The 21,452-nt window shown below is 38.0% G+C and overlaps 4 protein-coding genes across 10 annotated transcripts in view; 1 reads left to right on the plus strand and 3 right to left on the minus strand.

Moving 5' to 3' along the window:
* LOC149050029 (glutamate dehydrogenase, mitochondrial-like) overlaps nucleotides 1-7,258 on the minus strand; it is a 39,355-nt gene extending 32,097 nt beyond the window's left edge. Inside the window, exons 1-6 of one of the 6 annotated variants that reach the window (XM_089196550.1) lie at nucleotides 6,633-7,258; nucleotides 6,334-6,370; nucleotides 2,970-3,008; nucleotides 2,637-2,756; nucleotides 1,660-1,740; nucleotides 1,398-1,521 (exon numbers count right to left, since the gene is read on the minus strand). In XM_089196550.1, the coding sequence (XP_089052676.1) occupies nucleotides 1,398-1,521; nucleotides 1,660-1,740; nucleotides 2,637-2,732 (301 nt within the window). In that variant the 5' untranslated portion in view covers nucleotides 2,733-2,756; nucleotides 2,970-3,008; nucleotides 6,334-6,370; nucleotides 6,633-7,258. Of the gene's footprint in view, nucleotides 1-1,397; nucleotides 1,522-1,659; nucleotides 1,741-2,636; nucleotides 6,371-6,632 lie in introns of all 6 variants that reach the window. The other 5 variants (XM_089196548.1, XM_089196549.1, XM_089196546.1 and 2 more) reach the window with 5 other exon arrangements.
* A 2,525-nt stretch (nucleotides 7,259-9,783) lies between these two features.
* Nucleotides 9,784-12,218, minus strand: LOC149050033 (uncharacterized). Its single transcript, XM_089196553.1, has one exon. It carries the CDS (start codon nucleotides 12,213-12,215, stop codon nucleotides 11,547-11,549), a length of 669 nt encoding a protein of 222 aa, XP_089052679.1. The 5' UTR covers nucleotides 12,216-12,218; the 3' UTR covers nucleotides 9,784-11,546.
* Nucleotides 12,219-12,892: 674 nt separating this feature from the next.
* Nucleotides 12,893-18,712, minus strand: LOC149050034 (uncharacterized). Its single transcript, XM_089196518.1, has 2 exons — nucleotides 18,260-18,712; nucleotides 12,893-17,464 (listed from the first exon to the last, which is right to left on the minus strand). The coding sequence occupies exons 1-2, from the start codon at nucleotides 18,333-18,335 to the stop codon at nucleotides 13,974-13,976; spliced, it is 3,567 nt and encodes a 1,188-aa protein (XP_089052644.1). The 5' UTR covers nucleotides 18,336-18,712; the 3' UTR covers nucleotides 12,893-13,973.
* LOC113674728 (uncharacterized) lies at nucleotides 16,870-20,494 on the plus strand. Of its 2 annotated transcripts, none has more exons than XM_027191215.2 (3): nucleotides 16,870-17,004; nucleotides 19,420-19,494; nucleotides 19,765-20,494. In XM_027191215.2, the coding sequence occupies exons 2-3, from the start codon at nucleotides 19,420-19,422 to the stop codon at nucleotides 20,158-20,160; spliced, it is 471 nt and encodes a 156-aa protein (XP_027047016.2). In that variant the 5' UTR covers nucleotides 16,870-17,004; the 3' UTR covers nucleotides 20,161-20,494. The 2 variants fall into 2 exon arrangements, with proteins under 2 accessions (XP_027047016.2, XP_089052677.1); XM_089196551.1 differs by lacking the exon at nucleotides 16,870-17,004 and adding an exon at nucleotides 18,841-18,958.
* The last annotated feature ends 958 nt before the right edge of the window (nucleotides 20,495-21,452 follow it).

Below are 21,452 nucleotides of genomic sequence, written 5' to 3' on the forward strand. Positions count from 1 at the left end.
AATAGTAGTTGAAAATAGGACCTGAAAAAAATTCAGGCCCGTACGGGATTTGAACCCAAGAAATTATTGTTACCGGATAGAGTATTACCGGAACAAAAGGGAAATTTGTTCTATACTTGTTACTAATTTCCCAGGAATGCTACCAGTATGTTATGACGTGATATACTCGACGCAGTTTTCCAAATATCAAACGTGGGCCCTGTTTTGACGGCTCAGCACCCAAGGTAAGGACAAATATAGACGTGATTTCGTGAAGAAAACCTCGAATCAGCGACGACATACCTTAGCTGATCGTTCCATGGTGAACTCCAATCCAGAATGAACAATATCTTTTTCATTCGCGCCCTAGAAGATTACAAAGTTTAAAATTAAAAGACTCCGTTACATTTTGGGTGAGAACAAATCTTATTGGAGAATCATGTACAAATCTTGCAGCTCAAGGTTTACAAGACAGTTGGGAATTCAAACGAAATTACATATAGTTACCGTGTTTGCTCCATAAGGCACTGCCTTCAATGAAGCACCATCCCCCAAATAAGCAAGTAAGGGAGAGTAAAAATATCGACAAGTGGTTTCCCCGAATAAACATCACATCTAGAAAAGCGGGGTTTATTTGGGTTGCACGGCATCTGAGTCGCAAAAAACGTAATAAAAGTCGGACTGCTCAATCGAGTATGCTGGGTGCCGATAAGGATCCAGAATTCTTCTAGGGAGGGGGGTGCACCACTAAGGAAGGATGTAACTGACAGGGGGACGCAAACAAATTTTATTGCAGGATACTAGTGATATAAAAAAGCCGTAGGTCATCACAGTGAGAAAGGGGGGAGGGGGAGGGAAGGGCGTAAGAGTTGTCGCACCCATCCCCAGATCCACCTCTGTGTACTAAAAATAAAAGAACAAGAACTCAGCCGATGGTTTGATTGGAATGGCTTCCTTGAAATGATTATACAGGCTTTCTTGGACGCTACTTGTCGAAGAAGAGACAAACATGCAGAAACACTAAGAGATTATCAAATAACAGCACTTGTACAATATATTTGTATCTAAGGGGTTATTCAAAACCCATAATGACTTTAAGCAATACAAAGAGGTCACCAAAAGTGTTAAACAATAAAAAAATGCCTATGAAGGTGAACTGTCTCTGGTAGCTAATCAAGTAAAGATGAAGAAGAAAAATGTTATGCAGTTCAAAAAAAGGTAAAATTGGTCATGATGGGAGTTCGAGGTTGAAAGGAAACTGCAGTTTATGCTCTCAGTCATATTTCACTAATTCATATGGCGAAGACAATATTATCTTAAATAACTTGATACTCATAATAAAATTACTTATCTATATATACAAAATGAGTGATGAAGATCCATCATTTAACGTATTCTTAGTGAAAAGACAAGCTCACCTAAAAGATTGAAATTTGCCTCCTTCTCGTATTTCCAAGTCAAACGTCCAAAACTGACATGATTAATGTTCTTCAGCCACTCAAGATAGGGTACTGTCACACCTCCTGCATTCATATAAAAGTCCTACATAATCACAATATAAAACATTCAAGTCCAAACCATGCCTCTATTGCAAAAACTAATTACGATAAACAAACGCAAGTCAGAGCTTCATATCCAAATTTACTTCAGATCACACTTACTGTTTCGTTGTAAACTTACTAGAATGAAGAGTTTCTTATTTTCAATCAGAACTTCCTCTGCCTCAGGTGTGGTTGGCCCATTTGCCCCCTCAGCAATAACCTGAGTACACAAAGTAGAGTAATTAAGAAAAAAAAGACCTAACTGATGGTCTCCACTTTCTACAATTCACATAAAGGTGAAGTTGTCTTACTAGTAATTACTTTTAAGAAATAAAGAAGTCTTGACTATGTTCTGTTCTGTTGTAAAGTAAGCAAGAAGCAGCTAGAGCATAAAGGAAGTGAAGGAGAAACATGAGATGCCGTTGAGTGTTTCTTCCATCTTCATCTTTACGCCTTATTTCTGAACTTTATTACAATTTTGTTGAGAGGGAAGATTGACATAGCGCAAAGTAAAATTAATGTATCTAACAAAAAAAAAGGCAAAGTATATCAACCATTTCACTCCAAAGATCTCATATAAGTAATTCTTCGTACTGTCTACTGTACAATTCTTATGTTAGTTTGGAGAAATTGGTAGTGGATCAACTAATAAGCCCCTGATTGAAATTTTTCTTTATACTCATCACTTGTCTTCTTGATATTGTAAGGAGTAATTGTGTCAATGTCACTCATGAGAGTTAAAAGGTCAACCAAAAATTAATATCACCAAATATGTCAGGAAACCCTGTGAAGAAATATTATAGATTTCCACTCACCTACAAACTGGGATAACCTTTCTCCCTAATGAGCAACCAAGCTTGAAAACCTAACAACCAAATAACGGCCCAAAAATTAAATATTAATAAATAAATACTACTAGTAACAGAGTACTTTTGCTTTGATTTTGTGGGCGTTTTTAAGGGTGATTTGTTTTTTGTTGGCTGCAGGAACTAAAATGTCACATTCTCCTTCTAGGGGGTTCTCCTTAGTCATCTGAAACATTGCATGAAAGTGAATATGTTTCAAAACCAATGTCTACAATTACTTATTTTATGATTTAATGTCACTTGACAGCACCTGAGGTTTTGAGACTTTTTCCAACTGAGTAGGAGGTGAACAGAATGCTAACTTGAAAGCATTAATCCATTCTGAAGGTCTCAGGTAAACCAGCATATAACATTTCAACTTGCTTATATTCTGGAAGGAAGGAGCTACTTCATTAAAAAATTTATGGCCCCAGTGTTCGTTTCATTATTCATCATTTAAGGACTTTGATGACCAGAATCGATAGAGCAGCATTTCCTTGAGTCAGTAAACCTGAGCAAAAATGTTAATTTGCCATAAAAAAATTAGCAAAACCTTACATAGAGGTAATAATAATGGTTATTTTGTTCACAGCATTTCACAAACCTTTACATCTAAGAAACCTTTAAATGAGCCATTATTGTCCTGAAGTAAAGGAGAAACAATAGACAAATGTAAGCTAAAGAAATTTTAAAATAATACTTATAAAAAAAACACAGCAGAGAACTCTGCATGTAAAAAGCTACACACTGTAGCAGTTTTTAGTTCTGAAGTTCTTTAGGATCTATTCCATTGACATTGAAGAGATTTCCATCTCTCTCCATGATCCCAATACACCTAGCTCCTGCATGGTGAAGATGACAACAGGTGTGAAGACCAACAATACCAAATCCCTGTAAACATTACAAAGCAGACATGAATTACTGAACTTATTTGTAAAGTGGAGGTGGCTAGTTATAGATATTTACTGAGCTGCAATATAGTGAGGTAAATATTCACCACCAGCCACCCACACTGGGGTAAAAAAATGTTTTAATATTTATTATACAATGTGATAATATAGCACAAAAAGATGATTTTAACTCCTTTATTCCAGCAACAAACAATTACAATCTTTTCAGGCACAAATCCTGCACACAAAAGTGCTTGAAGGTCAATGACAAAGGATATTTTGAAGTCAATAGCAAAGGATATTCAGAGTTTGAGCAGCCAATCAGAGTGCGCCTTCATTGATATCCACTGTTTTAGTATACACTTATGCCACTTAAAGCATGCTTATTTATCAGTAGAGCTAGGACACAAAGTGGCTAATTAGGTTGGTGGTGTGTTGAATATCAGGTCAACAGATTAGCATCCAAGCCATGGCAGTGCCTTTGTGTTTTTTGATCTGAAGTAATTAAAAATTACACCACTTTCACCAATACTGAGGTGAATCATTAAAATTAAAATTAGTTTATTTCTGTCAATGTGCTGAAAAATGGTCAGAAATTAAATTGTTGACATATTTTGTCTCTTCAGCTGCTCAAAGGTAAATAGTACTTGCCAATCAATTTCCAACCAGCCAATCAGCATGCATTTGTATTTTGGTGTCATGGCTTCTTTTAACTATTTTATGTTCCACCCTTTGACCCCTAAGAGTGACCAGCATCTAATTTCTCCTTACAATATTGCCTCTGAATCAAAGAAGATTAACTAGAATAAAGGAAATGTTACTAACTAAAGAACCTCTTGATTGTTAAATAAATTCTCCTTATCAGCACCTTAAGAAATGTATAGAGAAAAGTATGGAGAATATCCATACTGATGCTAGGGTGAAAAGGGTTAAAAGATCAGAGCTTAAACCTTTGTGTTCATTTTCATGAAGTGAATGATTGGTGTTATCAATCCACTTAGACAGCACCTTGTTACTACTGTACAGCTAGAATGCAGAACACCCAGCCAACATGGTCATGGAGCACATTCAATGTCAATGTCCCCAAAAGTTAGTTGGGTATCAAACCATTCCTCATCAGTTGTACTATAGGTACCATCCACCCAGCCCCTTCAGGCTGCCTTGACAATTTCTTTCCCCTTTTACAGCTCATCATGTTAAAGTCACAATTGGAGCAGAAAAAATGTCAGTGAAAAGCCAGAAAAAATCCTTGTATTCAGTGGATCATAGCTTTTGATAACTACTTTCCTCCAACTCTATCACTATAAACTAAAAACCAGTCTTCAAAGTCTTTATTCATGACACGATAGGTGAACCTTGAGAAGGAATAAGTTTTGTATAGCCATTTGCTTTTAACTTAAAGACATTAGAAACATATTTCCTCTCCTCAGCCTTCAAATCAAGTAAAGATGGTAGACAGCCAGCCCTCCTGAGAAAAGTTTTGGCCACAGACTTTTTATAGAAAATAGGGTGGTGAGAATCGAAAGCGTGGTATTTGCCCATGTGGGTAGGTTTACAATAGACACTTGTCTCTAAATTCCCTTGAAATCTTCTGGAAAATTTGAATCAAGAAAGGGCAAATGTCTGTCCTTTTCATGTTCAAGCAGACAGACCAAACATCAGTTTGGTACACATTTGAAAGAGCATCAAAAAGCGATTTTCTTTTGCAAAAAAGAAAAATTGAGTTTTATCGGAGCACACATGCCTAACTAACCATATAATTGGGTGGGATAAGTCTAAAATTATCATCACTAATCGGTGTTACCACCGGAGCCTTTGTTTGGAAGCTTGGCATAGTAACTGAAGCCTATTTACACCTCATCAGAAAAAAGGCAGCTAATCAGTGATTGTATAAAAGGACCTCTTGTTGCAGCAATTAGATCAACCCTGATGAAGGCACTAGACAGGAGAATCAAAACATTGGGTCTATATATTGTAACTTCTTTTGTTACATTCATTAAATCTTTAAACCAGAGTAGCATCAAACCATGTCTGTTACATTGAATTTGTTGATAGGTTTGTGATGGAAGTACAGAAATATGACAGGCATTTCGGGTTGACTGATTATATGACCAGATTACTGGTGAGTAGGAGAATATAAATAGTGTACACAAACCAGTGTGATTGCACGTTTGTCGCGAGATCATTTACAATGAAATGTGAGTCCCCTGAGCTTAAGTCTGACACACATGGATCACCCATTAAATGTGGATCACCACAACAATTTTACCCTCCATGTGTATGTAGGTTACACATTCAAACAGAGTAGAGCTCCAAGAGATCTTAATCTGAAGCCTAGTCCAAAGATCTAATCCATTGGACCAATTATAAAAGCATTAAAGCTAGTTAGAAGCCTATCCTTTGGATACTTATACCTATTTTGAACAATGGAACAAAATAACATGCTTACTGTAATATACAAAAAAAAACATCAAATTCCTCATTTCATTACTGGATGTAAATGTAGCTCTTTTAAGGGTCCAAGTCCGTGAATTATTTTTTTTTTATAAATTTAATCATGACCATTACAATTTCTCCAAATGTGATTGGAGCAGTAGCTGCTTTATTTTTCACTAATCATTTTGTAGAGTTGTAATCAGACAGTGTAATTGCATAGTTGGCTGTAATCGGACACCTGTAATCAGACAGTTGAGGCAGCCAATCATATTTTGTCCTTTCAGTCAAATCCACCAATCACAGATTTGATCACAATAACCATAGCAACAACCACTTATCCTAAAAAAGTTGTGGAATTTACAAAGTTGAGGAATTTTTTAATTTAGACACTGTCTCACTAGAGATGTTTGTCCTAAGTCTATCTGTTTTTCAGAAATTGTAACAGTTATGATTAATTGGTAACAGGACTTTGTGTCCCCCAATTTGTCTATAATTATACCCATGACTGCTTCACGGTCACGCAATTTTGTTAATCACTAGATATGATTACAGACCAAATTGAACTCTACTCAACCCTATTTAATAACCATTATTAATTACAAATGTGCTTAATATAATATTTTGTAAATTTTTAATGCATACCTGAACTTATAAAATTTTCTTTTCCATGGCAAACACCCTGAAAAACGGAATTTGGGCCACAGATTAATTTCTCATCACTGAATTATTACAAATCAGAAAAATAAATTCAAAAATAAGAAAATCCAAAATGAAATTATCAAATTAATACATAATCTCTCTTCACAAGAAATCATTTTCTTTGCAATCAGTGAAGAAGCTGTAAGTCTTTAACTGAACTTCTCAGGCTAAAAGGCACTTCCGGCCTTTCAAATTTCCTTCGCTAAATTTCAAAACAAATATGACTAGCATTAATTGGTCACCTTTTCTCTTGATCTCAAACCCTTCCACCTTCTGGAGTGGATCGCTTCTTCAACTGTTTCAAAATCTGTTTCAAAATTCCTAACCGATCAATTCCGAGGTTATACTGTTTCTCAAGTTCAAATAATCCGAGTGCATTTTGAGTGGTTCTTCCACTGTCTTTTGAGATCTGCTTTCTACACATAAAAACCAATCTTTCTAATTGGTTTGGGCCAATTTTCGTACTTATATCAAATATAAGGTCACAATAATCGATTTAAGACATATTCTCCGAATATATGGGTCTTCTGTAGCGCGAAAATGATGTAGAGTTCCACTAATGCTTGTTGGCCGACCAACATGGCGGACACAGGCGGAAGAATTGTGATTTAAAGTGTTGCATGACTAAGCACCAGCTCGCGTGACATTCGAAAAGAGACGGCGCGCGAACGTCACGCGTGCTACCAGACCCCAACCCTACTTGTTAAGGATGGATAGGGACTAATTACCTGACAAGACATTCACCACGATATCTGTGATAAAAAAAACTCGCGACATTCCTTTCATTTTAGCCCTTGAAAGTGGAATTTGAGTCAACCGTTGAGATGTTCGTTCTTTGCTGTGATCTGTATCCAATGCCAGAACTGACAGAATTATCATCCTCTGGAGGACGTCGCTGGACTGACACACTATTGGCAAAAAGGCATCAGGCATCTTAAGAACGTAATCATAAAGAATCATAAACAAGATCGGTTCGCCTGGAATCGAAATTGAGGGCGATACGCCCAGTCTATCAGGTGGTAGTATGCAGATGCCCTGATATTTCAAACGTTCCTTTCATCGATGCGACAAGAATTATTGGCTTGACGCAAAAATAAAAGTATTGTTCGTAACGATCATCACCGCCGCTAGGAATTACTCATGCTTCTTGGTGTCGTGTGCTTACGTAGCAAGTAGAGAAAAGAGACAAATTGTTTACTTGCATAGCGCGTAGTAGATAGGAAAGCCTTCCACTTGCTGTAAGTATTCAGTGGTACAAGTAAGATCAACCAATAATTGGGAGGTTAGAGTTGGGAAATAAAGCCCAGACAATTTGACAGAGGTGGACGCTTTTTTACGAAATAATCCTCAAAAGTTAAGCTATACGGGCCCCATACAAGCCGACGCAAGGAATCTTAAGAGAGATAAAAACGAGGCTGGTTTTATTAGTATAGGAATTCTGATTTCATAATGATGCCATACTATTAAAATTAACCGTTCAGGTATGGCTTGCAGCAAATCACGAGATATGAAGCCTCCTAAACACATCAGGCATTGCTTTCATGGTACATCATCTGCAATATAAGACCAGTAAACGTATCACTGAATTATAAAAGAAACAAACTAAAGGAAAACAAATTCAAATAAAAGAAAAACAAACAAGACAAAACGAAATAAACTAGAAGAGCGCAAAAATAGAAAAATCAGTGACATCATGGAAATCATCCTACGATTATCAACAAAATTATACAAAATTATGAATCCGCGGACTCATAAGAAGAATTTCAGAGTTGAGATATTTTAACCGCATTTGTCAGGAGCTAGTTATTGACGGTATTTTCAATTAGGTCCCTTTGGTGAACTGCATTCACAAAGTCGTGGAGGACAATAGGCTTGTTGTTAAGTTTACAACTATAGATATAATAACGCATGAATAGTGTGACGTAGTCGAATTTCTTGGTGGTACTATTCTCGTTTAAGTTGGAGGTAATTCCGAATAAAAGTTCCTCCGTAGTTGGAGAGAACTGTGAATTGTACGTTGTGTTAAACCACCGAATGACTTTCTGTATGAATGATTTCGTAAAGGGACAGTGAATAAAGGTGTGATCGATTGAGTCTTTTTCCCCACAAAAGCAGCATTCTTCGTCAGTTTTAATACCATATTTGAATAGTTCTCTCTTTGTCACCACGATTCTATGAATAAACTTAAATTGAAATTCTTTTAGTTTTGTTTCTTTGCACAGCTTTCGTATTGACTTAAATATCTTTGCTCATTTTTCATCATTCAAAGAAAGTATTTCGCTCCATCTTTTAGGACCTGCCTGACCTCCAGTGTGGATTTTAGCAATTAAAAGATTATAGAAATCCCTTGATTTGGCTTTATCAAGGTTGAGCGTGAAATTTCCGTTGAGGTGAAAAAGATGATCGTTACTTGTGAAAAACTGATTATTAACTGATTCTATTTGTCTTGCTTTCGACCGTAGCCGGTCAGGTATGGCACTAATAATCTGAAAATACTGGAGGAAGTTTGTCTTGCAAGAAAACTTTCCTTTAAATTCCGGGAATGAGAGATAGCTACCATCCTCCTTCAACAAGTCTTTAATAGAAACGATTCCCTTCTCCATCCAGTTGCTGAGATAAACGGGTGTTTCATCTACTAGAATTTCTTTATTATTATACAGTACTACATCACTTTCCTGGTCGTAACCGTAAAGTATTTTTAATTCTTGAAAGAATTTGAGAATGTTCTTATAAAAGGCTGGCAATTGAGGGAAGTACTTTGTGTCGTAGTTGCATTTTAGAAGAAAATTTAAGCCCCCCTTTTTCCTGAAATAGTGGTTTGGCACAGAGCACCAATTTTTATCTCCAGCATTCAAAAGTCTAGGGATCCATACAAGTCTCAAGGCTTTAAACATAAGATCTACATCTGTCATGCGTAGCCCACCTTCCTCTAAATCTTGGTAAAGCACGGTTCGTTTGATCTTATCCTTCTTCTTTTTCCATATAAAGTTAAACAACTTTCTTTTCAGCGTGTCTGCGATTGTATCAGGAAATTCAATATTTGAAGCGGAATAAATGATCTGTGAGATACCTAGAGTTTTGGTTATTAAAACTCTTCCAAATAGCGTGAGGCTTCCAGCACTCCACATATCCAATTTTGTTTGTAGCTTCCTTAATTTCAGGCTAAAGTTAAGGTCATCATTCCCCTTCTTATCGTACGAGAAGTGAATTCCTAAGATCCGAACCGGGGTATGCGTCCACTTCATGCCCAACGTAGCGTCCGTTTACAAAGCCTGTTTGGTCTGGGTGTATTAAGTTCGGCAAAACCGTTTCTAATCTTTTAGCTATTGCTTTCGCAGCGATTTTTTGATCGACATTCAGTACGGTTATCGGTCTCCAGTTATGCAGGTCGAGTAAAGAGCCGTCTTCCTTTGGTAATAAAGTAATAATGCCCCTTCTTTGCGAGATGGTAAGTTCATTTTTCTCGTAAGCCTCGTTTAAGCATGCCAGAAGATTTTCGCCTAATAGGTCGTAGAAAAATTTATAGAATTCCACGGTGAATCCGTCTTCACCTGGCGCCTTATCACTTTGGAAAGATTCTAGTACATTTTTGCACTCATCATAACTTAGAGGACCTTCCAAGTTGTCCCGATCGTCATCTGAAAGTTTTGGTATTTGCAAATGCTGTGTAAATTTATCGTATTCCTCTTGAGAGAATGTTTTTGCTGATGTGTACAAGTCTCTAAAGTAAACTTCAATTTGGTCGAGGATCTGTTTATCATTGATTGTAGTGGATTCATCTTCTAGGCGTAGTTCCCTTATGGTCTTTTTATTATAATTCCTTTTTTCCATATTGAAAAAGTATTTTGTTGGTCGTTCGCCCTGTTCTACCCAACGACATTTCGCTCTAAACATCGCTTGCTTTCCTTTATTTTCGTACAGAGACTGAAGTTCGGATTTAAGGTTGTCATAGTGCAGCAAGATTTGATTAGTATCTGGCGAGAAAAAGTTATTACAAATAGTGTCGTCTAACTGTTCGAGCTGGCGTTTAATATCCTCTGCCCTGTCTCTGGATACTTTTGCTTTGTATTTCGCATACGAGATAGTCGCATTCCTAATTTCCATTTTGATTAGCTCCCACAGGAGACCTTTGCTTGTTGCTTGACGGTAATATCTTACGGTGTTTGAATAGGTTTTACGAACCCACTCCACGTATTCTTCATCTTTTAAAAGGGTATTATTGAATTTCCAGAGTCCGGGTCCCCTCGGGGTTTCACACGACCAAGACAAGGACGTATAAATTGCTTTGTGGTCGGGTGCAATTGATGGATAGATTTCTGTTTTCTTTACACTTTTTGTTAGGTTTTTGGCCAAAAGAAAGAAGTCTATCCTGGACTTCATTCCTATTGCTTTTGATTCATACGTAAATTTTCGTGACTTTGGATAGCTTACTCTCTGAATGTCTATTAGATCGAACATATCCATTGTAGTCACTAACAAGTTCCTGTAATTCGTTGGTGCCCATACCGTTCCTCCAATTTTGTCTTTTTTAGACAGCGTACAATTCCAGTCCCCTCCAACAATTAAATTTGTCAGTTCTGTTTTGTCGATTATGCAGTTGTTTATCTCCTGCATAAACTCGAGTTGATTTGTTTGGTTGGTTGGTGCGTAGATGTTACAAAGTGTTAATTTTTGGGAGCCAAAAGTAATCGTAATTAGCACAATTCTCCCTGAGTTGTTGCTATAACAATAATCCACCTGACAATGAAAAGCAGGGTTGATTAGAATGCAGACACCTTTGCTGTGGTTAGTACCATGGGAGAAAAATATCTCACCTCCCCATTCATTTTTCCAGATATTTTCGTCTTTTAGATCAGAATAGGTTTCTTGGAGAAAGTAGATATTTGTTTTAAAATCTTTCAAGAACGAAAAAATACTCCTTCTCTTAATCTGGTCCCGTATTCCTCGAGCATTAAGCGATAAAATATCTAATTTTACAGGCGTTTGCATAGTCAATAAAGAGCTACAATTAGTAGTTTATGATATCGATAACAAAAGGAAAAAAAAAAACAACAACAACAACAACAATTAGTTACAAGAGCTAACCCTCTTCCTAGCTTACAGTCCGACGTTGTCCTCAGTTTTCTAGTTTTGTTGTAAGTGTTCTCTTCTAGTATTTAAAGATAGTCCAGATCATCTAATTCATTAATTTTTATAGGCCTACCTTCGGGCGACGTTTTAATAAAAATCTTTCCATCCATTGTCCAAACGCTTAGGATTGAACCATCGTTCCGCATTTCGTTCGCTTTGTTGACGATCTTTTTCCTGTACGACGTGAGGCTCTCGAATAAATAGATCTTGCCGGAGGCAACTCGTGCTGCGGCGGTCGAAGCGGGGAAGAGGCTTGAGAAACTCACATTTTTGAGTTTTGTCCGGGCTTTGTATAGATTCGTTTTAGTTTTATGATTAACAAATTTTACGATAATCGGCTTAACTCCCTTTCTCCGGCTTAATTTGTGAGATATTTCGATATCCTGTTGGCACACCGGCACCTCCAGGGTATTAGCCAATTTTAGAACCACTTCTTCTGTTGACTCATAAGCTTGTTCCGGTATTCCATGGATCTCCAAGGAGTTTTTCCGTGAGTACTGTTCTAGATGATCTTGGAGGTCGTACAACTCGGCGATTTCTTCCTCCTGTTGGTCAACTATTTTCCTTGTTTCGGCCAGCTCTTGTTCGGCATCATCAAACTGCTTTATCGCTTTATTAAGCGATGCTCGAAGGTTTGCTATTTCAACATTCTGCCCTCGAATAGTCGCCTTCAATTCATCCATGTTGTTCTTCATGGTTTCGTTTTCTCGTAGAATGTTGCAGATATCGATCTTAATATCAACCAGCATTTCCCTAAGTTCAATAAGTGACGGCTCTACAGGAGCGATCGATGATTCTTTCTGTCCAGGGATCTCCTCCATCAGAGGTGGTCCAGCGAGGCTTGCTAGTTCGCTTGAAATTGGTTCTGCGGTCGCCGCCATATTGGGTCGTTTAGGCGTTCCGGTTTCCTCCTCGCATGAACCTCTGGCTCCTCGCTTGTTCTTCTTGTTGTTTCCCATAAGTTAGTTTCTAATGGTGGTTCTTAACATATTACTAGAACCAAAGACTGGAAAATTTTGCATTTTCAGAGAAAATTGAGGACGCGGACAGCGCTCTTCAAGAAATGTGCCACTGCACACCGTGTCCACGCATGCTCTCAACTTTGAAATCATGATATTTTTCATATACATCTTAAGATTTGCAGATGCTGTCTTCTGTGATGTTAAGATCCCCCCCCCTTTGGTGTCTAAGGGCGACACTCAAATACATCGTTTCTACTATTATTATAATAGGTGAAGTCATCTATTTTCGAAAATTTTGTTAACTATTGTATATTCATAAATGATAATATTCGGTCTCTGAGAGAGGGAGCAGTTCAGTGTGACCTTGGGAAACTTAGTAAATATAATTTGTTACCATGGCCATTATCATGATCATCATCATTTATTATTATTATCGTTATTATCAATATTATTATTATTATCATTTTTATTATAATCGTCATTATCATCGTCACCATCATTGTCATAGTTATCATAGTCATCATGACCCATCATTATAATTTTTTTAGTTTATATATTTGAACAAAAATTATTACCTGCGTACTTTGATACAGATAACGCTTTTTCACGAGCTCAGGGACCAGTCATGAAGGGGAGGGGGGTCACACGATTTTTTTTTGGGGGGGGAACAGTACAGAGAGGGATCAGTTGTGGCCAATTTAGTATAAAGGAGGACTATAGAAAGTTGATTGCCAATTAACTGCATATAGGGTAGGGAAGGGGGGGGGAATCAAAATATTGTTTTAGAGCCTTATGGGGGGAGCAGGAATTGTATCGTGACATGGCCAAAATCCTCCACCCCCTCTCCAACGATCGATAAATAATGGCTGATCCCTGAGCAGGCGAACGTGTTTATTTGCGTGTCTTTCATAACTGCTATATGAAAACAGGAAAGTTTCGATTTCTCAACTAATGGCCTTTCTACCAATCTGGATTTTTTTAAAGTTGCTGTACAAGAAGGAGGGCCTTGAAAATGTTACAAAAAGAAACTAAGATAGTTGCTGACAAAATTTCTCCTTTCCATAATGTTTTCCAAACTACCTAATCAATTTTAGGAAGATTTTCTGAAAAAAAAGGAAAAGTCGTAAGAAAGTTTTATGGGAATTTTTGAGATGGTACCCGAAAGGTCTGTTGGGGCCAAACCCACAAACAATTAATAACTCACTTTTGGTGTTGAGGCAATAATAATATTTTCTTGAGAGGTAATGCAACTATTGATACTTTCATGAAGTGGTAATTAAACTAACAGACCGTCAGAAAATGTTTTCAAAGGAATACTGAGCGGTCCGAATATCATGAAAATTTCTTGCTCAAAACAAACGTAACCTCATCTGTTTCTTTCTTTTACAGTGAGATCGTGCATCCTACCGCAACACGATAAGATTTTGAGCCTCAAAGCTCATAATATTCTAAATAATTGCTGGCATAAATGTGTTTAGAATGTACTAGCATTCAATACGTAGCTGGAGACGAATAAAGGAGTGGCCTCGATGAATCGACAGGGAAATGCCAGACCCTGTTCAACCTCTGCGGTTGCCTCTGGTCCCACATGACGACGTGAAAGAATAAACGAAAAAGCTGCGACAGGACCACCAAAGACACCAACATAAAGAGACATGCAGGTACAACCCCGAGTAAAGCGAGCTCAATCCACTGAAGCACTTTGAATTGACCACCAATTTCTGTTCCTTCGGACAGTAGACACGCCTCAGCCAAGCTAAAGGCGGAGATGATGACCAAGGCGATTAGAGAAAATGTTTCACAAGCGTTGGCTATTGGGTCTCTGAAAGGTCTCTTGTACAGATGATGCAGAAAAATGGCCAAGCATGCAAAGTTGAGACATAAGAGACGCAACATAGGATCAGCTAAGAAGGAATGCAGACACAAGAGAACCAAACGCCGCGCTATTAAAACGCTTTCCCAGTACAATGTCCCTTCATCGTCTTCATCAGGTGGTCGAAATGGTTCGTGAAGGACCTCTTTGATTTCTTCAGCTCCCTCAAGGTGTACTTGTGTAGGTTCCTTTTTGATGCAGAGTTGAACGACCCAGTAATGTAGGAACGGTAAAGGCAGTATACATGCCATGGTCAGTTCTTTGGTTGATATTATGTGTTCGTTCAATTTCTTTGAGCCCCAGAATAGGACGAATATAAAAGGAACGACAAACACCATGATAAAGGAAAGCAGAGCATGCTGCAACCACTGCCAGCAAAGGATGTTCCCGTCCAGGAAAAGACGCCATTCTGATTTCACTTGGATACAGTTCATCAGATTCAAGGACACATCTGTAAGCTTTTCGTAACCAAGAAGTAACGTTTCTACTATAGCTGCCAGATACAGGTTGACACGTGGATGGTCGACGCAACCATTATAACTCATTGCTTTATGACTGATGTAAATCAACGAAATACAAGCAATTGTTCCAAAAACTGTCAAACTGGAGAACAGTCGTTTGGTAACTGCCGTGAGCCCAGGAAAAGGACAACCGAAGTTTTCCTTCCATATCTCAAAATTAAACAGAGATATGAACGGGCGTACAAATGTTACTTTGTTCATCAGATCTTCTGGCGAGGTGGAAATTAGAAGTAATTCTACGGTTTGATAGAAATAAAATATCGTCTTCAGAAGTGCATGATCGAAGTGCTTGCCGCTACAGTGCTGCTCATCTGATGAGTGCAAAGACTGTAAAGGTTGACGTCCGTGATTTTTGGGTCGAAACCACATAGCATTTCGCCATAAAATTTGAAATATACAAGGTCGTGTGATGAGAAGGAATGACAAGCAAGTAATGTATACGAGACTAAAGAACCAAAACCAGTTGTTGTGACAGTTTTCCTCTTCATGACATTCAGAGGAAAACATGGCTTCCGTATAGCCTTCTCTGCACTGACCACAGAGGAAGCCAGTCCTGTAACCATGGCAACTATTAAAGCTTCTTGGGCTTGGTTCGCAATATCCCAGAGGACAAATCTCAAATTTCACGGTTGGTCGACGATCTTTTGGCTCAAGATATCCCCAGAAGTTTGGTTTTGCTTCGATCTCACGAGTGCAGTTGCCCCCGTAGGGACAGGGGATACATTGCTCGTCCACTGAAGTATCAGAAAAATCAAGAATTGCGTACACTTGCTGAAGGTTATACAATCCGACGGAGCATCTCTTGCAAGTAGGTTTGTAGGTATCTTCTATGGTTGATCCTGAAAGGCTAACGTTAAAGGCGTTTTCAAGGAAATAACCCAGTGGACACGTTATGTCGGATTTTTTATCAATATGGAGACGTATCCCAGATCTCAGAAATAATATCACGCTTGCGTCAACCTCAGAGTGTGATTTGAAACGACAGTTGGTGATATTCACAGAAGATTTTGAGTTCACATCAGAATGGACAAAAGCTGATGCAAAATAATGACTTGAATTACGCTCAAATCGACTGTTGTTAAGTATTAAGTCAACTAAACTATGGTCCTTGATGTGAATGTCCCCACCGAGCCCCTCAACAGTGTTATTACTGAAAGTAACATTTGACAACGCTGCTGACGTTTTTTCGAGTGTTATTATCGACTTTAGTACTCTGTTGCGAGAGAATTTTGTGCCTTGAAGATTAAAAAAGATTCTGCCAGCTACGCTATCTTGTTCCCCTTTCGTAGTTTTGGGTGGGTTGTTTCGCTCCTTGTAAGGTGAAATTGAAAGTAAATGAGAACCATCTTGCATGAAGTTATTTGCGAAGTCTGAATTGTTGATGGTCAAACTTCCATTGTTCGCAGAAAAGGAGATCAAAGATCGTTTGTTTGAATGAAACTGCATGTAATTCATCGACATTTTCATCTCACGTGCTTCAATATCAATTACAGGAGAATTAGCCCACTGATTTGCAATTGTGTCATGTACTGAACAGTTGTTCATTTGGACAGTGACTCTTCTGAGCCGACAAGTAGAACTCGTTTTATCACTGACTTTGAGTATGAATGACTTCACGTTAATTATTGACAGATTCTCTAGTGAAATCGACTTAAAACAGCCGCACAGGTTGATGCCATGTCCAAAGATGGTAGTAAAATTATTTCTGTGGAAAACCACTCTACCAACTGACAGCGAACTGGAATTGACGTCTATCAAATAATCGGGAAAAGGAAGCGAGTGATTATCTCGAAAAGTGCAGTTATCAATTTCTAACACGAAGTCAGCCCGAGAACGAAATTTGATAAATGGCTGTGATCTTTTCCGGATGAAATGCGAATGGGTGATTGATATCACCTTCGAATCTTGCCCGGTGTTGACATCTGTAATAACTGTTGAGTTGGTAAAGTTGCTATTTGATACGTTCATGAAGCATGCTCCGTTACAGATAAGACTGGCTTGCACGAATACAGTATCCACAACTTCCAAACGGCAACTGTCGTAACAGGTGACACCAGACTGAACGGGCACCATCGTAGGGTTTGCAAAGGTGCTGTTCAATACTTTCACAGAGCATGAGTAATTACAGGTAACACCGCTTTGATCGAATGACGAGTTCTCAACTTCTAAGTTACACGTTCCATTACAGGTAACACTAGATTGAACAAATGATAGATTTTTCATGGTAATCGTGGGTACAGAGTCTGTCTTGAGTCCGTCACCAGTAGCAGGAAAGGAATAAGATCCTTTGGTGGGGGAAGTGTGCATGCCCGTTCGTTCAGGTTGAAACGATGTGAACCGAATCTCGCATGAGATATATGCAGGCGCAAACCAGCTGGAAATAGTTAAATTCTTTATAATCACAGCACTAGTGCTGTTTTCTGGACCACACTCGTAGCGATTTTCTCTGGAGTCTGTTCCATTCAGGATAAGAAATCCACTCTTTTTCAAAGAATAATCTAGTGTCTTACAAGGGTCGTACGGTGAGCCACAGCGAAGACTGTTTGCACCTGTAGTGTGAGAAACGTAGATAGGAGAACTCGAAGCACCTACAAAATAGAATAATTGATGTAGTTAGTTCTCTTAGATAACCGGCGCAAGTATGGATTTTTTTTGCATTGCACAACTAGATTAAGGATTAAATGAAGTGCCTAAACCGAAACACGCTGGGAAGCATTCCTAAAGCTTTGTGACAGCCTCAGTTGATGTCGAAAGCTATTGGCGGCTTTTTAGCCTTTCGTTTACAAAATCAAATATTAAAATAGGCTGATAGTATTTAGTTTTCATGCTATAATAAAAAACAGCTATGCGGTGTTCACATTCCGCTCGGCATTAATTTCAAGACCCGAACAATTACTTTTCGGTTTCAGCAATAAAAAAGAACTTCGTTTTACAAGAGTGATCCAATAAGGAATTCAGCCATTTCTCTATTCTGGATAAAATAATTTTTTTTGTCAGATAATACGATAAAGTTCATCGCTAGCATGAGTAAGTCGAGTGAGGGTTAATCGCGACACCGAATGAATCTACAAACAGCGGGACTTGATAAGAATACGAATTCTTGTTGACATATAACAACCACCACGATGACTTCTTGTTACAGAGAGATTTGGTACGTAATTGGAGAGAATGACTCTTAAACTTATAATCACACAGAGCCAAATAGAAGATTAAAGAATGCAGCAAACTGGATCAGGAGATAAACAAATCATGCATGAATGCAAATAGTCCAAATAAAATCCAGTTTTGAGTTCTCAGAGGCTGAATTGGCGATAGCTTATAAAAATTGTGCTACCCTGAGTTACTTAGTTAAAACTCTTTGTCGCTAAAGAAAAGTAATGTACCTGATGAGATAATCAAGACACAAACCAGAAGGTAAATGAGACATCTAGGGAAAATGGCGGAGGCTTGTTTTTCCATCTTGTCACTGTCTCTGTACAGTATTCAGCTTGGTAGCTGAAAATTTCTCTCTTTAGCTTTCTCTCTTCACAATAAGCTGAACGATAGGTTAGAAATACTAGCCTTATATGGAAAAGATGACACAAAATTTATGAATTAATATCGATTTTAATTTCTTTCGCTTCAGGAAAAACTAACCATCAAATTTGAATTGAATTACAATTGAAATTAATTCCGTGCTTTCCGCGGTGTCCCTAAGAAATCTGTATTTCCGTCTCCTTTCCGCATATAAAGTGGAAAATACGCCTTTTTCCATCATCATATTGAAATAGCATAAAGCTGAAATAGCATAAAGCTGATTTTTGTTGTACATATGCTAACAAAAACCATTTTTCCTATCGAAACTTCTACATGAAACTCTCATCAGTCATATTGTAAATAAATGAAATACCTTAGGAATTGAATTCAATGTCGCCAGAAATCATTTAAAAAAAAAACCATATGTTCCCATAGACTGGTACAAGGTAAAAAGTGATAAGATCAACAAGTATGGGTTAGAGTTGAATGGTTCCAGGAATGTTAATAGAAATTACGACAGCTTTTTGAGAAGCAAGTCTCTTCATCAAGCCAGTCAATTTATTGAGGTATGGTGACTGAATCTCTTTTAATATTGACGGTTAAATCAACCAGCCTTCCCTAGGATTTACGAATAGTTATTTTTGTTGTTGTTTTTTTAATTTATTTGATAGATTATAAATATCTTTCCGTCAAAAGATTATTTTTACCGAAGAAAGCTCATCAAGAGTGGAATTTAGTTTCATTAGATTGTCCGTGATAGTCGATGTTACTCAGTTTTTTGAGTAAAAATCACATGATTACAGAAACTTGGTTTCAAATACGTAAAAATTATGTAAATTTACAAATGCTGACAGAATAATAAAAGTTTTTACCGCACTCGAAATACTTGGGTGGTATTGGCCGCTCGGCTTGCTAAAAATGATTATGTTTACTGGAATTCAGTATCTCCCTATACTAACTACGGAAGATTCAGAGAAAATAGCCCCTTTTAACATTTTGTCGAACTTGATTTTATTTTCATTTTCAGATGGCGATGAAGAACGCGTTTTTAGTTGGTGTTTCACTTCTAGCGCTCATTGTTGAAGTTTACTGTCAGTCACAGGTAAAAATAAATTCGTGGATGGGAGAAAAGTGGGCGGCTCTTGGCTTCATTACAAAACTTAGGGCGTGGGTAACATTACTTTTCGTTACTACACGGAATAAAACTTTGGAAATAAAATAAATAGTCTGGGTAAAAGCAACGCTTTTCACCCTACCCTTGTAACTTTATGGTAAGCACCTCTTGAAGGACAAAAAGCTCTAATGTCCAGTTTTACTCTGTAAAATCGAAGTATTTCTTAGTCTTCTAAAGCCATCTTCTATTTCATTTTAGTTTCTTCGATGGTGCGTGGCAGAGAACGGTATCTGCCATCGCGAAAGGGAATGCTGCGACAAAATGACCTGCAGCGACCATTTTGGGGTCGGTAAGTGTATACCGCTAACATCATCAGCCCCAGTTCCTTCGACATGGCCTCAGACAGGTTCTCAGACTTGGCCTCAGACATGGCCCTGCACGCAAACCTGGCCGCCCCTGTACCCTCCTTGGTGTGTACCTCTTCAGAAGAAGAAGAAAAAGAAGAAGAAGAAAACCAAGATTCTCATCAGAGTTTGTGGAGATCTAATGGGAATGAATGTTAAAGCCAAGAAAAAGGACAGCTTATTTAAACGATTAACGTGCAAACAGATGAGAGATTTGTATGGAAATAAGGAGAAAACGAAGCAAAAGTAATCTCCCATCAAATTCGATGAAAACCAAACACAGCCAATCGTGTCACCTTTTATAATAATGTCAGACTCTCATCCAGGCAGTGCAAACGCCATTGTTTGAATTTGCTCTCAAACAAAATGCAGCCGAGGTGCGACAATAGTGCAGTGTTTCGTAGTTCCACAGGGACTGCTCAACAAAAATGCATCAGTTTGCAAAGGTTTTGCACCTTCTACCCTAAGTTAACCAGGTTACAGTTCATTGTCTAAATTGTAAATTACTCTTTTGTTTGATTAAAAGTAACCTAACGCAATAAAACTGTAACAATAAAAGAGGCTGCTTAAAGTCTACGCCAAAACCTTCTCGTTGTTAGGAACCCTGTTATCGCGTATTTCGAGTAATTCAAGAACTGAAACTAGAAAATTTAACGACATTTAAACATCTTCTTACTTAAATGATTTGAAACAAAATCTGTGAAAGCAATTTTAAATGACGTTTCGATGACTTTATGTCCACATCTTCAAATTCGCGTTGTTCAGCTTATGCGGGTTCGTTGTGTAATCAAAAGCTTCTGAACGTTTAGCTTTCCAGCTTTCCTCGGCATTTCTTAAGAATGAGGAATTCATTCGTTTTGATCCTTGATTGCAACATTGGTGGCACCAATCCATGCGAACAACTTACCATTCTAAAGATATGCCTCGGAAAGCTGGATTGTCTAATTAGAACAAAACGCTCTTCATCAGGGACAAGAAACTCAAACATATTTATCTGGTCGTTAAGACCGTCTGCACAGTACATTGTATCTTAACCACATGCACTTCGACTTCCGCCCGCTTTTCATCTTGAACAGCCCGCATAATTTGACTTACACGAGGTTGAAGTCATTGAGTCACCATAACGTCACTCAAAATTGTTATTTCTGATTTTTAGCATCAACTGATTTTTACTCGAATATCCCCTTTATTTGAAGTGTAAATATTTTTTACCTTGATTTTGTGGAGAATTTAAATATCTCATTCGAAAGGTAAGTGCATAGGAGCTTGCGAAATACTGTTGTTGGCTTTAGCACTTCTGTAGGAACTTAGTAACCTTCTGGATTGTGCCAGTTTTACTCCTCATATCTACTTCGACAGTGACAGGAGATATGGATATTAGTCCATAGAAACCTAGGTTAAACGACGTTTTGAAATATCAAAAGAAAATGTAAAGAAAGGAGGAAATGGCAGGTTCGACCATAGAAAAGTGATCCCACGAGATGTGTGCAAAGGGCAGTTATGAGCTGTGTATAACAATAATGACTTACAAGTTAAGTGCGT

The sequence above is a fragment of the Pocillopora damicornis genome, chromosome 2, assembly GCF_964200805.1.
Source record: "Pocillopora damicornis chromosome 2, jaPocDami1.2, whole genome shotgun sequence".
Classification (NCBI taxonomy): Eukaryota; Metazoa; Cnidaria; class Anthozoa; order Scleractinia; family Pocilloporidae; genus Pocillopora; species Pocillopora damicornis.